Below are 23,757 nucleotides of genomic sequence, written 5' to 3'. Positions count from 1 at the left end.
AAAAATTGTTTAAAGAAAGGAAAAAAAGCATACCTAATAGTATATATATTCTGAATATTCTTCTCCCCACCTTGTCCTTCCTTAAGAGCTTGCATTTGTAATAATTTCATAATGGTTTTTATCAAGCCATGTGTATTCCTGTAAAGAAATATAACAACATGTTAAATGTTATAGATATGAAGTGAATATTCTAGTCAGGTACTTAATCCTATGATTTTTGAATAATTGAACTCTAGCCACCCTCACTGAACAGTAAGCACCTACACACACCCAGCTCATTCTACAACATGGCTAAGAAGATGCCTGCAAGAGGACAGCTCCCATCCAACACATTTAAAGTTGGAGAAGTGGAGCCAAAGAATCAAACCACCAATTTATCAATCACCTCCCTACACACACTTGAGAGAAAATCAATCAATAAAAAACAATCATTAGCCCACATAATTGCAGGCAGTAACCACATCAGTTACCCATACTGAAGATTTAAGTCCTTCATTTATAAACATTAGCAGACCATGAATAATAACCAGACATGTGAAATGGATCAGTCACTCAAACAAGCGGGCCAGGGGACCAATCAAAGCAATAAGCCCCATTAAAACAAAGTAAGGAATAGAACCTTAAATATTTTCCTTGTTCTCTATTAGAGGTAGAGGGATAATACATCAAAAAAAATAACCTACACTTTTTTGTCCTTTTATTAACTTTTTTAAGATGTGAAATGGGATTTTTTTTCAAGCTCTATTGAGACAATTGACAAATACAGTTGTGATGTATTTGTGTACATCAACTGTATGTGTACAAAGTGCACAATAAGATATATGCATGCATTGTAAAATGATTGCCATAGTCAAGCTAACTAGTACATCCATCACCTCACATAGTTTTGTTGTAGTTGTTTTAGTGAGAATACTAAAGATCTACTCTCCTAGCAAATTAGCAAATTTCAAATATACAATTGTTAACTACAGTCACCATGCTGTAGGTACATTAGAACCTCAGAACTTATTCATATTAAAACTGGAAGTTTGTATACTTTAACCAACTTCTCCCCATTCCTCCCACACTCTCCCTGGCAAGTACCGTTCTATTCCCTGTTTCTATGAGTTTGACATTTTTTGGTTTTGTTTTTTGTTTTTTAAGATTCCACATATAAGCGATATGATCCAGTATTTGTCTTTTTCTGTCTGGGTTATTTCACTTCGCACAACCATGTTGTCACAAATTAGCCTGCCCTTTTTAAATAAGGTTCTCCCTGGGGACAAAAAAGAAATCTAAGAAATAAAAAAAGATTACTTGTTAAATAAAAGAGAAAGTAATTATTTTTTAAATCAGAGTTGTTACTATTTATGGAGCAACTATTCCAAGCTAAGTATTCAATCCTAAGTATTTAACATGTATTCTGTCATTTACTATGCAGAATATAATAGGTTACAAGTCATCATTAACTTTATTTTGGGATTAGGACAAGACTTGAACTTAATAAATTTATATCATTTGAGCACTTTTTATGGCATGTAAATTTTTCTAAGTGATAAAAGGTTTAGCCACACTGTCCAACACAGCAACCAATAGCCACAGGTGGCTACTGAGCAATTGTAACATGGTTAATCCAAACTAAGATGTGCTGTGAGTACAAAATAACATGCTGGATTTAAAAGACTTCAAACACAAAAAAGAATACAAATATGTATAATTTTTTATATTGATTACCTATTAAAATAATATTTTGATATATGGGGGTTACATAAAATACATTGTTAAAATTTACATCACTTGTTTCTTTTTATTTTTTAATGTGATTACTAGAAAATTTTGAATGACGCATGTGGCTCCATTTGTGGCTCACATTATATTTCTATTTCACAGCACTGCTGTAGACACTGATATGGTTTGGTTCCTAAGTGGATTCCTTGGTGTACACTGAGTTTTTTGTTGCATTTGAAGCATTTTCCACAATTTTTACAACAGTATGTTTTCTATTTTCACATGGATCCTCTTATGATCATGCAAGGTAGACTTATGAATGAATTTTTTGTGACAGAAGTCACACATGTATAGTTTCTCTCTTGTGTGGATCCTCTGGTGAGGACAGAGTCTCAATACTGCAAGAGCCTATCCCCTATGATCCTCTTTCCTGTGTGGATTCTCTGATTTCTCCTCTAGCTTAGGGAGAAGACATCTCAACATCCAAACTTTTAGAGTAAATTCCTTCTTGGCAATTCTTCCCATCATTCACTTATACAGTGTCAAAAATATTCTGTAGCTAAAGATCCTGCATGTTAAGAAATGTTGCCTTCCACCATGATGCACATATGAAATCAGCATAAGATTGTATATTAACAACACTTGAATTAAAAAACAGAAAAAGAAATGGTTATCTTCCAGTATATCCTCCAGCTCTTCACGATTCTTCACACTTTACAAAGAGTTGATATCCTTCAGCACAGAAATCGTAACTGTTCTGTTACCAGTTTATCAGGAACCTATTCCAGGGTGTGAATGTCTAGCCTCTGTCATAGAGGACAGAGCTTATAGGGGCTCCTCGAGTTTCAGTGGGATTTGCCTCCTCCAAATATGTGAATTCAATAAAGCTAATTCACCAGGACTCAGGGATGTGGTCCTGCTTTATTTGCTCTGTTCATTTTTCACTTTTTCTTTTATTTGCAGTCTTGCTTTTTGAAAGTTAGTCCCTCAAGATGATACAAACCTCTACAGCTCTGATCCAGGCCTGTGCCTAGATTTATACAAGACCGTGAAATCTCAGGTCTGTAGCTATACTTAGGAGATTAAATTCCAATCCTCACTGAGTGAGTGAGCAGTTCCCAGATTCCAATACCTAAGACCCATCATAGGGGACCTACTCTGGTTTGCCTTGGTGACAGGGTCACTACATGTTCAGAAGCCTTCTTGTCTTCTAGCTTTCAGTGTATAGGTAACTGATAATCAGCTCTAAAGTCTGATTTAAGCTAAAATTACTCCATTTATATATAGCTGAAGAAAGTTCCAGGCCTCACCTAGTAACCTCATAAAGCCAAGATTATTTGAAATGGTACTCATTTTAGATGAGCACTGTTGACTGAATTTTTGACTGAATTTCTTCCAAGAAATATGGATTCATTAAATAATCATTTTTGAATATGAAACTACATTGGTTTTCCTTATCTAGTGATATATTTGTCATAGGACTAGTGTTTTAGAGAGAACAGATATAGACTTGTGATTTTTAACCAGTTTGGGTCACCCGTGCCTTTATAAAAGCAATAGAATTCCAGAGAAAATCATATATGTCATATTTGCATTTAATTACAGGAAGTTCACAGAACCACTGAGGCTGATAAATGAATTCCAGCTTTTTAACCTTTAAGTTAGGTCTTGTTTGTTCTTATTTGTGGATCGAGATTTTACTATGAAGATAACTGAGTTCAGACTACATTTTAAGCAAGAGTGTAGAATGAATAGATGATTTCTGAAGTACAATGGCATCACTAAGATCACATATAGATCCGTTCAAGTACAGACACACCTCGGAGATATTGTGGGTTCAGTTCTAGACCACCACAATAAAGTAAATATTGTAATAAAGTGAGTCAAATGAATTTTTTGGCTCCCCAGTATGTACAAAAGTTATGCTTACACTATACTGTAGTCTACTAAGTGTGCAATTGGATTGTATCTAAAAAGCTAATGTTTGTACCTTAATTAAAAAATACTTTATTGCTAAAAAATGCTAACCATCATCTGAGCTTTCCATGAGTCATAATCACTGATCACAATCACCATAACAAATATGAAACAGTTTGAAACAGTGCAAGATTTCCAAAATGTGACACAGAGACATGAAGTGAACAAATGCTGTCGGGAAAATGGCACCAACAGGCTTGCTCGATGAGAGTTGCCATAAACATTCAACTTGTAAAATCACAATTATCTGCAAAGCATAATAAAGTGAAGTGCCATAAAACAAGGTATACCTGTAATGACACATTTGCCTTAAATTCAATTGAATAATCATTTAAACTATTTAAATATTCCAAGTGGGCTGAGAGGGATGGTCTCAGATTAATTTTTATTTAAATCCCTGCTTTAATTCTAATTAGCTAAGGAATGTTGGGCCTAGGAGCCTCAACACTTCATCTGCACAATCTAAAATCATGATAATAAGCCCACTTCTTGGGCTGTTTTAAATAATAAATAAAATTATGTCAGCAAAGTACTTGGGTTTTTTTTTCCAATAAACTGTGATAATCTAATACTTATAACAGTACCATAAAGACTATAATGTTTTTCCCTCCTTATATATGAGGCTGTGCAAATGCAAGTGTCAGAGTTCACGAATGCTGAAGCCAGGAATGTGCCTAAAACCAAGTATAAACCCACCCTAAATCCTAATGTTTTCCATCCTCCTCTCACAAACCTTCTTTTTCTTCTTTTCAAGCCATTGTTACTCTGAATCTGAGATCTTCTCTTACAAAATTAAAATTTTTTATTGAAGTCCATATGATTGCAGAAAAAGGTTACAATAGTTTGAACAGTGCTGAAAACCAAAACAGTGAAATAGAAGAAAACATAACCACTGGAGAAACAGTATAGAAGAACATTTCAATGGATCTAAGTCTTCCATTTGAAAGGGCTACCATGTACTAGGCAAGATTCCTGAAAATATTAATTGTTGACATTTCTCAAATCCAAAGATAAAAATAGAACCTATAAACTCTCAGCTTTTATAAAATAAAATCTATAAAATAAAGACCATTAGACTGACTCATTTATAATTTGGCACCAGAATTCTCATCTGCAACAACGAATAAAGCAGTGTATATAGAATTATGAGAGAAAGGTTTATATATATAAATTAATAAGCCTAAACCCCTCCCAAAACTAAGAATAATATATGAAGACAAAAAAAAATGTTTTCAGATATAAAACTCTGAGACATTTTCCTAAAGAAGTTTTTCAGTTAAAACATAATGCATGATGATCACACAACTTTATAAATATACTAAAGACAACTCAGTTGTATACTTTTAAAGGATGATTTTATAATATGTGAATTATATCTCCACAAATCTACTATTTTTTTTTAAGATAAAGCATAAGAGAGAATTGAAAAAATAGAAATAGACGACAAAGAACTTTGGTAAAAATGAATGCCAGAGGAACTTACAACCAAGCTTTCAAGATTTTTTTAATGTGACTGTAAATATTAAAGCAATTGTTAAGAGAGGATTTGGGGGGAAAAGTGTGAAAGAGAACAAAAAACAATCTGCAGCTAAAGTTCCAGGTAGTTTTAGCAAATTTAGTGGGAAGGTTTACAGGGGAAAGAAAACAAAGTTAAGAGCTAATCTGAGATTAAATACTTATGACATGTATAACAGACAGAGGGTTAATATCCATAGAACAAGAAAAGTAACAAAATAAGCAAATCATATAATAGAAAAAGGAGCAGAGAATATACATATGCAAATCACAGAAGAATCAGATTCATAATATCCAATGTTGATGAGTGAATGGATAAAAAAGCTTTTTCATGTTGAGCATACATTGACTGAGCCTTTATGGAAAGCAGGTTGTCAGTATTCATAAATATTTTTAATGCACATACCCTCTTCCCCATAAATTCCACTTCTAAAAATCCATCATATAGAAATAACCTTACATATACCCAAAAGAAAATATTACATCACATTTGTTACCTTAAAAAATGGAAGGAAAAACATGTTTGTCAAAGAGAAACAGTTAAAATGTGATACGTCCATATTGTAGAATACTCTATAAACAAAAACGCAAATAGCTAAGGAACGAAGTCCAGTACCTATTCAGTGGGAAAATGCAAGTCTTAGAACAATATATGTACGAATAGGACACCAGTTTTAAAACACTTGGAGTGTATGTACTAATAAATGCTTTTTTGCAGGTCTAGAAATGGGGCTCCAATTTCACTGGAATTAGTTGATCCTTGATTGCATGTGTCTGCTTATAGTTTCAGATCACCTTTCCCTTTTCTGTATTACAGAGGGTACCATGAGCAAGATCGGAAGAATCTCTAAGACACCCTACTGGCCCTGAGCCTTTCCATCACTGTCACCTCCTACTTTTCATCAGGGTCCGATAATAAAGCCATTTTTTTTTCTAAAAAAGACAAGATGATAAACAGGAAAAGTTTTACCACTTACTACTTTCACTAACTGCAAGTTTCATTGTGAGTTTAAAAAAAAAAAGTATGCATTTTTTTAATTAGCTAAAAAAAAGAGAAAAGGGGATTATATAATTTCAAGGATTTACAATTCTTGCTGAACACAGAGGATTAAACCTGATCTTCTAGATAGATAGTATGAGCAGAAATTTATGTAAACATTGAAATAACCACAATGTCTTTTATTTAGAGAACTTGTCTTCAATCACAGTTTAGCTCAGGGATAAAAACATGTTAATTTGAGAAAATAGACTTCTGAGGAACACTTTCAACAACTGGAATTAGTCCTTAGACAAGCAGGTTGTCTATGTTTGAGGTACACAGAAACAGAGGAGATATTTAAGAAATCAGTGTGAAGACCTTAATCAGGAGAGGGAATTAGATATTATGACTAACTTATCCATAGAATAATGTGTTCAGAGGACATCATTACCAAAAAAAGACATATCCAGCTACCTACTAGATACTCCCATTTCAGTATTATGCCTCAATTCCCAGTCAGAATTGTCCTCAAATTCAGGACATCCAAAACCAAACTCATGCTCTTCCCACACACCTGGTCTTCTAATGTTCTCTATCTACTTATTAAGCAAGCCAACCATCAAGGACTCACCTTTGACATATCCCTTCCAATCATCCTCGAATTCAGTCCACCTCAAATACTTCACACCCTAAATAGTTCACAAATCCACATATTTCCCTCCATCTCTGGTGCAATCAACTATCATCCCTCACCTGAACTACAGCAACAGCCACCTAAACTCATATCCCTGTATCCTCTGACTACCCAGACCCAATGCTTTTCACATTATGTTCATATTGCAGCCAGAATGGTCTTTTTGAAACCATGGATACCTACCAGATAAAAAACATCAGTAGGTTCCCTTTCACTCACAGTAAAGACCCAAATTCTAAGACGAGCCATCACGGCCTGCATTTGCTGGCCCCTATGCACCTTCCCAGCTTCATCTCTGTGCATATGGCTACAGAGGTGACCTCTGAAGGTAATTTCTAGTTCTATAATTACATTATTTTACATATGCACATTGAAATTATATCTGAACAGTATCTGATAACATTATTCAAATTCGGTATTTAGTTTATTATTAAGTAACTAATATGATGGCACTATTACTTGTGGATATAGGGATTATACAGTTAGCAAATGAGAGAACTGTAAATACTTGGGAAGTGTGAGGAGATATGAGGGAAGATAAAATTCAAATAATACCCTTTATATTATCAAGCAATCAAATAACCCCATTGGGGGAAGGGTGGCAGGTGTTTTTTGTTGGAGTTTTTTTTGTAATACATCTTAATCCATGTACTTAACAACATTAAAACCAACTTCAGACTTCTGATAGAATAAGTAAAGTAAAAGATAAATACTCAGCATAGTAAATAGAGATTTAACTATTGTGTTGCAGACTGCCCACCACGTAGCTAAATTCTCCACGCTGCACACTAACTCTGAAAAGAATCATAGGAATATTAGATGGTTCCTATGACTTAAGATGAGAGCAGCTGCAAGAAATCCCTTTGGAAGATGCTATTTTCTTTCACTCCCTTCCCTCTGAATTCACTTGTTATATATGAAAACCATGAAACAGCAGTTGGACTTTTGAAACTTACATTTCTCTCTCTCTCCCTTTCTTTCTCCCTCTCTCAAGCTGCTTCTAAAGAGTGGGTCCAAAGCAGACTCAAAAATAGTGGAAAGATTTTTTTAAAGTCTCAAAAAATGATTTTTAAAAAAAGAGGAAAAAGGATGAAGATATCAGTTATGTTAAATGCATGAGCTCATTATAATCCTTTATATGAGAAAACCTAATTAGCCAACACTGAAGGAAGCTAGGAAAAAAAATGATTATTTTAAAATTTAGCAAATAAAATGATCAAGTTTATATCCTGCTTTTCCTATAGAAATTGTACTTCTGGGTAACCAAACAGTATTGGGGCAGATTCTCTTCATAGCATAGTATTTCAGGTAATAAGTGAATAAAAAAGTGATAAAAATTAGAATGTCACCATTTTGGAATTCCTTATAGATTAATGGATCTAACCACTGAGAATCAACAGCTAACATCACCAAAAAGAAAAACATCAGATATTATGTTCCTCCTGATGAAAGAACACATTGAAGAAGTCTTCCCTCCCCAACACTCCTCCCCTAACAACAAAAACTAAACTTAAATCTTACCAAACTTCTAGAGCAAACTTTCAACTTATAGGAAATTAAGAGAAATAAGTTAAAGCACCCCATGGGGATGGAATCAGCAACATCCACACCATGGAATCACTGCAAACAACCAAGTTTCTTCAACAAGCTGTAAGAGGAACAAAAGAAAGAAAGAAAGAGACAGAGAGAGAGATGGACAGATGTGAGGGGGAGATCATTTGGATAGCCAACAAATGATAAAAAAAAAAAAAAGAATGTGCGTGTGTGTATATATACATATATATATGAACACTGGACATTTAAAAAAGTATATGAACACACACACATATATCCAGGTATAATAATGACATTACTGTTATGTTTTTCTAAAAGAGGTATAACTTAAAAATCTACAGAAGAAATTATTCAGTGTCAGCGATATGCTCCAGAAGAATATGGATGGGCAGGATGGAAGTGGATGGGGTTATAGGAGTACTACAGGCCCTGGGTTAATGGTTGTTGGGCTGAGTAACAGGAACATGAGGGTTCATAACATTATTCTATTTATTTTTGAAATTTTCTCTATAAGGTTTTTAAAACCATAGAAAGAGTTCTTCTTTGTAACATCTATTTTTTCCAAAATTGTTCTTGGTTATTTTTTTGTGTCACACTCCAAGCTAGTTTCCTTCCTTCACCTCCCTTCCTCAGGGCAACCAAGGTAGTGATCGTTTCTATAATTATTGTTATTTGGAGAGGCAACATGTAATTTCAAAAAAATATTCTAGAGGATGATGATGATAGAAAACATGGTGGCATATGGCATCTTGTAAACCACAGTAAAACAATTATGGCATCCTTGACAATGACTCTCCAGCCACTCAATGTCCACTCCCTCTATCCCTGTCAGAGCAACACTGATCTAGTATCAGCCACTTACACTTAAGCACAATTGTTTCAAAGCTAGAGATGAGCTGAGAGGCTGAGAGCAAAAGTCACAGCTTTCCCACAAGTTTAAACCCAGTACAGAAGACTCCCTGGCAATAATGTTCGACTATCCTCTTTGTTCTGGGAATTACCACTCCTTCCCCATTCAAAGTTACTGTATAAGAGATCTGAACAAACATATGTTCACACAACGAAGACACAGCCTACAGAGGGCTAAACTGTGTCCTCCAAAAAAGATACATCTAAGTCCTAATCCCTGGTACCAGTAAATGTGACTTTATTTGGATATAAGGTCTTTACAGATACAGTTATGATATTGCAGTGAGATGATCCTGGGTGGGCCTTAACCCAATGGGTGGTATCCTCAAAAGATAAAGGAGATTGCATTGCAAACATATGACAAGATAGAAGTCTTATATAATGTCTGAATTAAGTACAGCAGTTCCCCCCTTTTCTGAGGGGGATATGTTCAAAGAACCCCAGTGAATACCTGAAAACTGTGCATAGTTCTGAACCCTATATATCTGATGTGTTTTCCTAAACATACAAACCTATGATAAAGTTTATACATTAGGCACAGTAAGATATTAACAATAAGTAAATAAAATAGAACAATTATAACAATATGCTATAATAAAAAAAAAAGATAGAGGAGAGAGAGATTTGAGACACAGAGATACACAGACACACAGAGAAGGAAGTCATGAAAGGACAGAGGCAGAGATTGGAGACATGCAGCCACAAACCAAGGAATGCCAAGGTTTGCTGGCAACCACCTGCAGCCAGGAGAAAGAAATGAAATGGATTCTCCCAGCCTCCAAAGGGAACAATCCCACTGACACCTTGGATTTGGACTTGTGGCCTCCAGAATTGTGAAATAATAAATTTCTGTTGTTATAGCCACCAAGTTTGTTCTGGTCATTTGTTACAGCGGCCCTAGAAAACTAATACATAGCCCCTGGCAAAGCTGACTGGTCCAAGAATGCACATCTCACACATATTGGTCCCTGGAAATGTGAAATTGTAGCTAAGAAATTACAACTTCAGTTCAGTTGTCTCTTATACATAAAATGTATTAACCCAGGAGCAGGTGGTGACCTATGGATTAGAAGCAGAAAGTCAGCTGCAGCAAGAGAGAAGAAACATACAGCCTGTGCCTGATTTGTTTCTGAGGCCCAGGCATCCCTATTCTTGAGTTGAATGGGATCAAAAAAAATAAAATAAAAATCACCCGTTTATGCTCAAACTAGTGCAAGTGGGTTCCATAAATTGTAGTCCAAAGAATGCTAACATACTCAGGAACCTACTGCCAGAAGCCCAGCAGTGAAGATCAGCTAGAACAAGTCCTTCCTTGGGTAGGTGCCAGAATAAACTGAATGGACTCAAGAACCCTCTGAAAGAGAGCAAAGGAAACCACAGGCCTGAGCTACAAGCACAGTGGCAAGAGACAATGCAAAAAGGACCCTTAATTTTCACTGGGCTTAACAGCCAAAACCCAGATCTTATCATGAGAGGGAGTGTGGGTCAATAATGATATTGAATATTCAAAAAAGATAAAGAAAACTTTTTTTGATCAAGCTGTACAAACTATACTAATTAAAACCACCCAGGAAAATTGCTTTTTACTAGGTAAAAATAGCACAATTACTATTGTGCATATGAATAACACCTATCAGGTTTCCTTCATAGAGGGTTTATTTCTTTACAACATGAACCACTGCTCATGCATGCCTAGTCTCCTTTTGAAAAGATTACAAAAGGTTATTTGCTTTTGAAATATTTCAAATATGAGGTACAAGGAAGTACCCATACTAATTTTTTGACCAGGGACGAAAATAACAAGGGTTTGTATTGAAGAGAATGATACAAACGTCCCAAAAGGGGGCATCCCTGGATATCCTGGGAACAAATGGTACAGATGTAGCCAAGTCCCTTTTTAACTGGAAAAAAATAATTAGTCATCCTTAAGCACAGTAAGTCACCAGTAAATAAGAGAATGCTAAACACTAGATTAATGATCAAATCATCTTCTAGATTTGTTATAAAATTATACAAGAAAAGACAAAAAGAGAGACAAAGAGAGCCAGAAAGAGGAGGAAATCAGAAAGAGTCTGGGAACCCAAGCTTGAAAAAGTGACAAAAAATAAGCCTTAAAAAAAGAATCTAACAGATACAATGCTATTAAGGTTTTGCTTAGAAAGTTGCACAGACTCATTTGTCTTCTAAATACCAGAGAACAGCCTGACTTCTTCTGAAACATTTTCCATTATAAAAGTAACATGTGTTTCAGTAGTTACTTCTCTTGTATCACCTAGAAACATCTTAGCTTAAACACATGACTCTTACAAAGGAAGATTTTGTGACAAACAAAGCCTCCAACCAGATCAACTGACTTAGAAAGAAATAGGGCAGAATGTCCCAGACGAGAAAAGTGGCTGGAATCACTTTTCTGGTTATGAGCTGCATGTTGAGAGAGATTCCAGGATTTTAGAGAAAGAAAAAGGATTGGAAAAAATTAAAGGAGAACATCTGGAAACAAGCTAAATGGCTACAAGGAATATTTAAAAGACAAGATGGGGAAATAGACATGGTCCAGCAATTCTAGCACTCTCAGATAAGGGCTAAATGAGCAATGATACCTAGGCAGATATTAACAAACACTGACACTATCACAAATTTGTGAAAAATCTCTGACATTCCAGTTACAGATGAAAGCATACTAAGATTGTCTTCCTTAAACCTCGGGGAAACCTCACAAAGCACCCTTCTTTGGTTCTACTTTTCCTGCCACATAAAATAAGGAGAAAGAAGCTAAATATACAGAAAAGCTTCAGTAATATAAGATATGATTACAATGTCTCCTCGGTTGCTAACCATTTCCTACCTGATAATAAAGCAATTAAGTTTCTCAAGGAACCAGATCATCAATAAAAGTGAAGACGGTGAGAGACAAAAATTTCCTTATTAGATTACCCTAAATCTTTACTCCAAATAGTTCCCAGAATCATTTAAACCCAACTGGACCTTGATCAGTAATCAAAGACTCGCTGAATCCAACAGCTTTAGACAGGACTGCTACAGCATTTTTAATATCCTATGCAAGATTTCATTAAAAAGCAGACTTTATGAATGTCAGAAAATACTGTTTACTCTCTCACACCTTAACATGCTTTATTTTCCCCAAATATATCAACTGCAGGTCCCTTCCCTGTGTTTGAAAGCACAAAAGGTACACAAATCAAGTGTTAACCTAGTTTATCTAGAGCATAACCGCCCTTCCAAACAGGGTTTTAAAAGAAGGGGGGCAGGGGGCAATTGGGGAAGCAGTTGAACTGAAATTACAGGCTGTCATGACATCTCAGTATAGAAAACTGAATACCTGGTTCCACAGGAAAGTACGGGTTTTTATTCACAATCCCGTTACTAAGCAACTGTAACAATGGCTGCATGAGCTTTCTAGAAGCCAGAGCAGTAAAGAGGGGGGAGAAATCTAAGGAAAGAAAAACAGGCAAACTCCTTGTTTTAGGAATCTTATCTCAGGATAAATTCAATGTAAAAATAAAAATAAACTAAACTAAACACAATCTAAACTTAGAACAGACAATTCCTTAAAGGACAAGAAAAACACATGCTAGTATGTAATATTCACTTTAATTTTCAGTTTTTATTTCAAAACTCACATTTAACTGGTGATAATAACTTCCTTACTGTTTCCTTTGTGGTCCCCTTCTTTCCTTCACCCTCCCTAGGGAATAATTTTTTTTCCAATGTCCCTACTTATTAGAAGAACATTTTAGACCTCTTAAATCCATTTCTTTGTTTACAGAAACTATAAAAACTAGTTTACAATTGTTTCATGTTGCCTCAGCTTTGAACCAAGAACACTCTTAGACATCAAACTGTTCCTTTGAAGGCAACAGTGTCTCAAACAGAGCCAGGCACTTTCCCAGCCACTCCCTGAAGTTTAGACAACCAGAGCCTTGCAAATGTCAAGCCTTTTTCAGAGCTAGACTATACCATGCAGCCAGCTCTAGACCAGAGTTTCTAAAACGGGGGGGTTGGATTTGGAGCAGGGGCCCTTCCATATATGTTCCAAGGGAATTTTATAGACTAGACCTGGAAAGAGCCAAGGACAGGTTATAAGGCTAGAAGAGATGACCTCACCAGCTTTTCATTCCATCTTTCCTTACAGCTTTCAACATTTACTGCAATGCTGAGAAAGCTTCAGAAGCTATATTCTCTAAATACCGGTCTATAGAAGGCTGCTTCTCTGTCTCTCATTCATTTTCATATTCTCTCTCTCTTTCTCTCTCTGAAGTCTGCTAGGCTAGTAGGAAGGCAAAATGAAAAGACAGTGTTTTAGGATTGTTGTTTCACATCAAACCTGAGTAATCAACATGTGGTTCTGTTCCCAGAAGATTCTAATATTTCCATTTTAAGAAGAGCAATCCAGAGACAAGTAGAAATTTAAATACTGGAAACTGAAGATCCAAAATGTCTCAGCCGGGAAGCATAGAGCAGCGACACAGTCATTCCTGCTTTTAGATCCCAAAGATAAAGATGGTTTTCTATCTCAGAAGATTCTCTGAGCAGCATTTGGAGGAGAAGGCTGTTTGGGTCTCCTGTTTTTAATTTCACTTCTCAAATTTGGTTCTCATTTGCTTTAAGACATAGACAATGCAAAGGATAGTCTTTGTAATCACTACAAACCACAAAGTTCTGCTACTTGAAATAAAGCAAATGAAGAAAATTCTTTACAAATAATTACTACCCCTACTGGCAACAATAAAGAGGATTTATAAATAACACATTTCATGATCAAATTAATTCAATAATTAAATTGGTTCGCTTCTGTCTCCATTTCCCTGTGGTTAACAATTTAGACAACACTGAGCATTCTCAGATAAGAAACTTTTTAAAAAGAATTTTTTTCCAGGATCCTTCAGTCATTAAAATTCCTATTTTTGCTCACTATACAACTCAAGGCTTTCTTCTATACCCAAAGACCCTTTAAAACTAATGGTCACTTACTGTGTAAGATTACTCATTGCAGCATGACCTTGAACTGCAAATAAATGAAAACAATAGGGAATTGGTAAATTATGGCACATTAATACAGTGGAATATTATGCAGCTGGAAAAAATTAGGAAGCACTTTATGTATGTTAAGAAATGATCCAACATACAGTTTTTTACTGAAAGCTGCAAAATAAAGAATAGCACATATAATGGGCTATTCTTTTTTTTAAAGAAAAATATACACACATAAATTTTCAGTTATATGGACATTCAGCATCTTTAAAATATGATGACCTGGGAAGAGTTTTACCTCTGAAAAAAGAAACTGAGAAAGAAGACAGACACTTTACCATGTGAATATATTGCCAATTAAGAAAGTACATTTTTAAATTTTTTAAAGTCTAAGGTTACTGATAAATCATAATATACAGATAACATGCTGATTCACTATTAGCAAAGCTTATGCTTTTCAGTTTACAATAGTGATGAGTGACTTATGCTGATGTATGAAGGATAGCCCACACCAGCACAATTCTCTAACATGATCTTCTGGTATTAAATGTATAATCTAACCTGCTCATCCATCACGTAAACAGACATTCCCCTGGCCCCATGGCTGCTGGTACTCTCACTTTTGAATAAAACATAAAACTACCCAACGCAAGTAGACTTTATGTTTGTGCATTTTAAGGCATTTGAAAACTAGGGAGGAACAAATACCATTACCTGCATTTGAAAAATAAGGGATAAGGCTAAATTTAGATAGTGTTGCCAAAGGTCAACCAATAAGTTACAAAAAGAGAGACACATTAAAACTTAACTTTTTAAAAACCTCCTCAAAACTTATTTTTAAAGGGTATAAATAGGAACCTTCTAAAAGCATTTGGGTGTGTATGCCCATATGTGGGCATGCACACAAAGAGAAAACGAGTAAGTTTTTAGCCATGATCAAATCCCTACTGATTCAGAAATATTTGGTCACCTACTAACTGTTGAAGAGTATGCCAGATAAGAAAATACAGATTAAACAAACAAACGAAAAAGTGAAAGAACAAGTAGCCCAGCGGAGAAGGGAAAAGTATCTAGGCAGGACAGGTGAAATCTGAGATAAGCCTTGAAGGATGAAGAAGATGATGTCAGAAAGAGAAGGCAAGAACATTCCATGCAAAGGCAGAGCACTGGCAGACTCAGGGGGAGGGGACAGCTGTGCAGAGGAAGGTTCGTGGCAGGAAATGCAGGTTGAATGGAAGGCTGGGCTAGTTTGGGAAGGCTGTGTTTACCACAGCTAAGGGTTTGGACTTCTAACCACAGATAGCAGCATATAAAGAAAAATCAAGATTCCGGAAAGATACAAATTGATTATCTAAGATTTGTGAAGAAAGGCTAAAAGGCTAGAGGGCAATCCCAGGAAGGCATCTTCCCCTGACTGACAGTTACAGCACCACCTCCACTGCAGGCAGAGAAAAGATGAACTATTCAGCTGTGATGGACTCCAACCAAGGGGAGTGAAGAACACAGGGAGAACAGTCACCCGGCAAGGAGGCGGCAGGGGATGGGGTAAGAGCAGGCAGAAGGAGGCAGAAGACCAAATGATTTAAAGTAGGCAAATCTGAGGAGGTATGAATCAGGACCATTTTTTGAAGAAACAGTGGCATCTCCTTCCCAGGAAACATTTTGCAAGAGCTGCTCACTTCCACAGGATGGTTCCTATAGGGTCGTGTTCGACAAGCTCAGAATGGAATATGCCCCTTCTACAACTTGTGATTCCACTATCCTCAGTCTGTGAATGGAATAAATAGAGTCATACCAAACTATGTAACTATAAACTACTCAGCTATTTTCTCCCTGAAAAGTAATGATAAATTTTTAAGCAGAGCCCCAAAACTAAAGTACAGCAAATGAGTACAAATTCCAAAGTTGCAGAGTTTAAATTAGCATGTTCTCTCCACATGAGAAACATCAACTGCATGACATTTTAAGAGGAAAAAAAACAAATGACAAGCAGTGTGAATGAATGTTGGCCCTTAGTGGCAAATCAGTTAATTCTTTTCTAAGAATTTAATTTGTTAACTGCTCGAACATGAAGGAGAGAGTACCTGGTTGATGGAATCAGGTTGAGTATCCCATTGAGAACATAGGTGAATTCAGCATGATCCTGAGCAACAAGTGCCACCAGACCCTCACAGCAGGCTGTTCGAACCACCACATTATCACTGCAACACTTCTCCCACAGCAAGTTTAAAGCAGGAGTCTGAAACCAAACCAGTGATTAAAAGACACTTCTGATGAGCAGCAAATGTAAACACACCCCCAGCCATTCATCAAAGTGTAATCTGTTCACAGTAGGCTGGCTTTCCCATACAAAGATGGTGCTGTTGCCACACCATTTACAGAACAAACTAAAGTTGGTCTTCCAAGAGAGATAATGTGTTCTGATAGAGCAACTCTTTCTCTGGTGTCTTAGCTGCAAAATAAGGCTGGCTACAGGCAGAGGTATGACCTGAATGCAAGCAACACAGCAAAACTAACAGGAGATCAAAACTAAGACTTGGCTCTAGCACAGGGCTCTAACCAAGTCACTTAACCAGACACCAACAATATCAGCATGTCAAGTGGTCTAAGTTGAACACTAAATCATACCAATGCTTCAAGCCCTAAATGGCAATAACATTTTCATAAAATGGTCCTGCTCTCCAGCCAACCTCTAACACCTACATGCACCACCACAAGCCCCAAAAACATCCCCAATCTCATTTTCTGGTCCAATATGGGCCTAGAGGGAAGAGAGAGAGGTAGGACAGGTCATCAGCAAGTTACTGGTTCCATGGCTACCAACAAAAGCCTAGAAAAACTGTTTTGCTCAAGAAAGAGACTGTGACTTATTCCCCCTCACACTGTGAATCTGTCATCTTTGATAGAAAAGCACCAGAAGAGCATGTAAGTAAAATGAAGTTCTTTATTTGAAAAATCTTACAAAAGATAAGCTCTAGCTTTCATAACTTTCTCATGACTCATGACTAGCCTGTCTCCCCCCAAAAAAGTACATACTAATAAACCAGTATTTTAATGCACTGTAAGTTAAATCTGCTTAGTTACATGTAGTTTGTTTGTTCGTTTTTCAGTTTTGGGTTTTTTTTCTTAAAGAACACATTATGAAACTATTTTCCCTTCCTCCTGATATAATTTATGGGGGAAATTTGGAGGAAAATAATTAAGATCCTCAGCTCCCATAGAATAACTAAAAGAATAAAAATCAACACCATATTATGCCACTTACTCATTGTGCTGGCTCTCAGAGCCTTTTCAATTAACTGTCACTGATAGGAAAGAAAGATTTATATTCCATTTCTTTTATTAAGAAGGAAATTTTATTCATCTGTATGGATGAGGGTTCTAAATGTTATTACTCCATTACTAAGCCAGAAAAACAAAACAAAACAAAAATGAATAAAAAACTAGCCTCAGGTAATGCTGTGTCCTCATGGAAGTAAGCTTTCTTTTATTAAGAGGGAACATCTAGTTGCAGAGAGTTGACATTCAATAAATCCTGGTAGTTTAAGTAAAACCACTAGATCTTCTCAGAGCACATAATGTGATTATAAGAAGGATTAAGATCAGAGTTCTCAGAAAACCTAATTTATATGACTACATACAAATACCCAATAAATGCCAATTAGTGAAATATGCCCCTACACTTATTTCAACATGGCAGCATAAGTGTAAAGAAATGAACTTGGAGCAGCTAATCAAAAGGAATATAAGAAAAAAGAAATCAATTTATTTATGCTCTGAAAAAAAAAATCTTATTTCCATCACCTATCTTCTCCATAGAGTTTACCTTCGAGCACCTACTTAAGCAGAGTTTTCAAACAGCACATCAAAATATACAACATTGATCAACCAAAACCCAAGTGGTATAAATCTCAGTTAGCTGGCATTGCTTCAACTCATAGCATTTACCTGCCCTGTGAGTGGAAGAAATCTTCCTCCACCTCCAACTATCAACACATGAAATTTCCAACTTAGAACTCACATTTGGGGCTACCTAAAGCATGAGAAATCTCCTACACCCAAAGCCACTATGTTCACCTTCTCTAATAAATAAAAATATTCCCTGAGAGGAAACCCTATCAACCTTCTTTAAAGCATGCCTACTCATTCCATCCATTAGTAGTCATAAGAACACTCCCCTTAAACCCCTCTATATTTCATTCCTGGAGTCTGTTGTAACAAATTTAAGCATTTAAAAGGATTTGAAGGAAAATCATGGCAAACCAAAAAAAAAAATTTTTCTGCAATGTTCTAAACTGTGAAAGAAACAAAGGAAATGCATATATGGTCCAGCTGGTAGTAATATCTAAGTAGAACTAAAGCACAAAGTTATACACAGACCTGGTTTGTGGATTGGTGGATCTTCTCTGAAAAACCATTTTCCTTTAGGACTGCAGCAATAAGACGACCCACAGCCTAAAAAAAGAACAACAACAACAAAAATTAATGAATACATTCCTTCAGAAGATTTCTCCAAATAGTGCATTTGGAAGTAACTACTATCAATGCTAGTTGATAGGAAGATGAGCATACCACACCGTTTAACTAGTAATAAAATTCTCGTTCACTGAGTGTGCATTATATAGAAAGCACTGAATTAGGACCATATACATAATTTCTTATCTTCATCACAACCCTCAAGACAAGCATTTTTATCCCAGTATTTATCCCCAATAAGTAAACTATAGTTCATAGATGTCAAGATGCTAGATTTTCAGTTCAAATTACTATCATTTAGATGATAACTTAAGGTTGTTTAATCCATTAAACCATGAGACAAATGAGAACTCTATACCATCTTTTTGCATCTAAATGAAATCCATTATGCTTCATCATGCCGATAATGATGATGGAGAAAACTCACCCCCATCTTTATGACTATGGTCCAAACAGATCTGAACCAATAGGTCTCCCCTAACCTCAACCATTCTCCCTCCTGTAGTCTCTATGATTTAATATCTTTATTATTTCACATGGGTTTTAGTCCTTTAATAAGCTTTCAGTCTCACAAATCTCAAAAGTTTTTCTATATTATGCTCTGGTCAAAAAGCCAAAAACAAAATCTAAGACTCTCATAGGAGTATTGATCACATAAATAGATAAATACCATTATTGCCTACCACTCACCTCCATTCTCCTAGTTCTTCAGCACTACCCAGCACTGCTGTCTTGGACATATAGGCTAGCAAAATAATGACAGCCATTCTGTGTACAGGCTGGGGAAAAGTTTGCAACTGCACAATTGATCAGGCCTTGGGACCAATGCATGATATAGCTATGAACACCTGTAAGTCTTGCAAAGTCTCCAGAAAAGCTCAAATAAAACACAGCACCCACTCCATTTCTTTCGTGCTTCACACATTGGAAATGATTTAAGATGTCAATGCTTGATGGCTTGTTTTACAATACAAGTCACTTATTTACATAAATATTAACTTTAGATCAATTCATTGTCCCTTACCTTCTGGTTAAAGGGATAACAAGAATTGAGGACCAGTGAACAGTTTTGGTTCCCATTTACAAAATATACCATATTTCATTGAATGTAATTGGCCACCACCTGCAAGATGGACCATTATCTTATGTACCACAAAGAAAAAAAAAGACTGTCAATTAATCCATGTTATACAATACTCCTTATAATTTAGAATTTTCATTTTCTATTAATGAAAGTGTTCTTTATGACTCATTTAGAAAATCACGACTAAGTTCACAAATGTGCAGGCAATACCAAGTATATAATGACTGCTGCCATCAGTTATTAGATGCAACCCAATTTGAGAAATGTTAAAATGTGAAATATAAAAATGTAAATCAGTGAAATGTGGTGCTAACACTGAGCAGTGATTACAAAAGAACAGTAAGAAGTAGTCACAGAGAACAGGCCACAGTTGCAAGAACCAAATAAAGCCAATATGAAACACAACAAGGACAAAAAGCTACCATTCACATTTAGAAAAGGACAGAAAGAAAATAAGTTTAATGGTACACATCCCCCCCACCACCCACCAGGTTCAATTTTTCTAATTTGCCTATCAGTTTATCCTTTTAACAAAGCAGAGAATATAGCCAAAATTGATTTTAAATTACAAAAATCTAAGGATAAATCAACCTAAATTGCTAAAGTTTTCCTTAACAGAATAGCTTAAATAGACATCCTACACTAAACAATACATATATACTTCTCTCTTAATTTAAAAGTAACACATATAGGCATTTCTTGTTTATGTATGTTAATGAAGGGAAGCCGGGCACAGAAACATAAAAATTGTGGACGGTATCCTCCACGCCTTCATCTTCTTCACAGTAAGGACCTGTGCTGCCCAGGACATGACTCCAACCCAGTCAGGTAGAAGGGAATCTTGCATAAGGAGTGTCCTACTCCTCATGGAAGGGTTCCCCACTACCCAGCTAAGTCAATTCCCACAGCAGGCATCTCCGAAGTTAATAAGTCATAAGATGCTGGATGTTGTAAAGTCTTCAGGCAGGCTTCTGCTGGTCCCTTAGCTTTGCTCCCACAAGAAAAGACAGTCAACTATTATGGTACTTGATAAGCCAGAATGCTTCTAGTTAGCTGAAGGTTAACCAGAAAATCCTTTTTTGTTTTAACCCTAATAAATGAAAAGCTCTCTAAAATAATAAATGATCACAATCTCCTGCCTGAGTTCACATATAGATCAATTTTTTTAATCCAGGATACTTTGCTTGCTGAATATCATTACTATAAAAATCTACAATTCTTAGTAGTTGTACGGGGATTAAAATATACCTTTTTAAATATTATTCTTTTATACCCTGTAGATGTATAACCATTTACTTCTGTTCCCAATAATTATAGGCTTAAAAAATACATATTCAGAGGCCTCCTGGTTAATCAAGGTTTATTATCTCTAAGAAGAAAAAGTGTGATAAGTAGAAGCTGAGACTGGTAAATTTCAAATACCTACTTTCCTATGTCAAATACAGATTTTCAAATTAACTCATAAAAAAGTTAACATATCTATATATGGAAGAATGAATATTAATGTTAAAAATGCAAAGTTCAAATAACAATCCACCAAAAAGGTTCATCTGTTACCATGAACAAAAAATAATTAAATAAGTAAAATTACCTGTGATTGGATAAGAGAATTTGGAAATTCAAACCTTTTCCTGATATCATCCGACATGTCTGCTTCTCTTTCACATATGTATGAAGATTCTGTAACCAAAACAAAAGAATATTTGTTATTCCGGAAAAGGAGTTCAAACCAATTATTCCTCAAATAACATGGAAGTAATTCATTCCAAAGACAACAACGGAAATAAAGCACAGGGCTCTGCAGAGTAATTACTGGCATGCCCTTCACTGTCAACAACCTCAGCCCTCAAATGCCATGACCAATAAATAAACTAAATATGTCCAACCGCTCTTGGTTTTCCCATTGCAGCTAATCCTGAAACAGATAAATTCACACTATAGAAACCAAAAAATTCCAGAAGTTGAAGCCTAAATAACATGATTTTAAAAGTTCAACCACGTATGAAATAGAAACTGTTTTATGGATCAAAATCTCTAAGGGAGAAAGAATCAAACTTTCACAAAATTGTTTATATTACACGTCACTTTGATACAAGCTTCATTTATGCACTAATCCAACTGCTAGTGACAAGTGTAAAGACTAGGTAAGCTTTTCTCAGGAAGTACAGAAATCACCTGGAAACTCACACATCAAAACAGATTGCCTGTCTCCTTAAAGAACAAGCAATTAGCTCTAACTTTTAATATTTCTACCACACTTCTTATTCCTAGTAGGCTCTCAAAAAAAAAAGCATGCAAAAAAGATGGAAGAAGGCAAGTTGATGAAGTGGAGGCAGAGAACTCATGAGAGCAATTTAAGGATCCCCTTTTATCTAGTCCCATACAGCACAGAACCCACCAAATTATTCTACTTTGAAAAATAGGATGCTTTATCACCTTTTTATTACAATATAACTAAAAAAAAAATTATGTCAGCACAATATTCTCGGTTACCTTACGAAATAAGAGGTGGCAAAACCAGCTTCCCTGATCACCGTGTGTTGAACCTGCAACTCGTTCTAACCACTTTCCTCCCTTTCTTTCAAAGCTAAATTCCCTGAATGGATATTTATTCGAGTTTTCTTCTTCAACATCTAGGTACAGGTTTATTCCCTTGCGTTTGACATTTCACGGCACTATAACAATGTGTTTGAATAATACAAATCTGTCTCCTATCTAAACCTACTCGGTTTAAGCAGGTCAAAATTTCTTCAACTTCCCAGTTGTGTCAATCTCACCTTTCTTGGAATTTTCTTTTCTTTTGAATTTCATAAGACATCATAACAGAATTTCCCAAGGTGTGTTCCTGGGAAACCCAGAATAAAAAGCTCTCCACGAGGAGGCGGGGGCTTGAATGTTATAGGGACATATATTGGCATCTTGAAGATTCATTCACTCATTCAGCATATACTTGTTACGTGCCTATTGTATGTCAAGCATTGTTCTAGGTACTTGGGCTATATGAGTGAACAAAATAGACAAATATTACTACACTCATGGGGCTTACAGTTTGCAGGAAGAGGCAGACAGTACATTAAAAAATAAGTTAGATGAAAAGTACAATGGGGAAAAAAGTACAGCAGGTAGAGGAAAGGGTATGAAAAATGTGGGGAGCACATGCTTTATTTCAAATATGGTGGTCAGGGTAAGTCTCTCCTAGAAAGGATGACATTTGGGAGTTAGGCAGACAGATGCCAGGGGAACGTCACAGGCACAGGAAACAGGGAGCACAAAAACCCCAAGCTCACAAAGCACTTAAGGCTTGGTCTAGAAGACCAAAGACTGGAGTCAGGAGCAGAGGGGAGGAGGAAGAGTGCTAAATCAGAGTCAATGAGAAGGCAGATCATAACAGGCTTTATAGGCCATCAGGAGCACTGATGTACTTGCCCTAAGTGAAAACAGTAGATTTTAATAGAATCACTTGAGATGAGAAGCGATCAGATTCTGGTTATATTGTAAGGTAGAGCCTATGTGGTTATCAATGGATTAGATTAGGGCATAAAAGGGAAAAAGGGTTAAGGATGATGCCAAAGGTTTTGATCTGGGCAATTTTATTTTTAATCTCAATTCCTTTGGGCACTGTATATATTAAACAATTTATATACCACTTACCAAGGCATTTTTTTACTAAAAGGAAAAGATGGAGCTGCCATCAACTGAGATAGGGAAATAAGTTTTGTGGGAAAGACCAGGAATTTCATTTTGTACCAGTAAGTTTCAGATTATCTAATAGATATTCAGCACAGAGATGTCAGGCAGATTCATGTTGGATACATGAATTTATAATTGGAGGGATAGATCTTAGTTGAAGATATAAGTAATCATGCATAT

The 23,757-nt window shown here is 35.9% G+C and overlaps 1 protein-coding gene across 6 annotated transcripts in view; it reads right to left on the bottom strand.

Moving 5' to 3' along the window:
• The window catches only part of FOCAD (focadhesin), a 274,352-nt gene extending 252,764 nt beyond the window's left edge, over positions 1–21,588 (bottom strand). For 5 of the 6 annotated variants that reach the window (XR_005025293.2, XR_005025296.2, XR_005025295.2 and 2 more), the window contains exons 1-4: positions 21,479–21,588; positions 18,708–18,782; positions 16,412–16,566; positions 34–138 (exon numbers count right to left, since the gene is read on the bottom strand). Coding sequence is in view for 3 of the 6 variants with exons in the window: in XM_036887843.2 (XP_036743738.2) it covers positions 34–138; positions 16,412–16,566; positions 18,708–18,782; positions 21,479–21,535 (392 nt within the window). In the remaining 3 variants the exon portion in view is untranslated. Of the gene's footprint in view, positions 1–33; positions 139–14,327; positions 14,362–16,411; positions 16,567–18,707; positions 18,783–21,478 lie in introns of all 6 variants that reach the window. The other variant, XM_057498735.1, reaches the window with a different exon arrangement.
• Between the last annotated feature and the right edge of the window lie 2,169 nt (positions 21,589–23,757).

Source organism: Manis pentadactyla, chromosome 3 (assembly GCF_030020395.1).
Source record: "Manis pentadactyla isolate mManPen7 chromosome 3, mManPen7.hap1, whole genome shotgun sequence".
Lineage (NCBI taxonomy): Eukaryota > Metazoa > Chordata > Mammalia > Pholidota > Manidae > Manis > Manis pentadactyla.
This window is presented reverse-complemented; position numbering and strand designations above follow the sequence as displayed.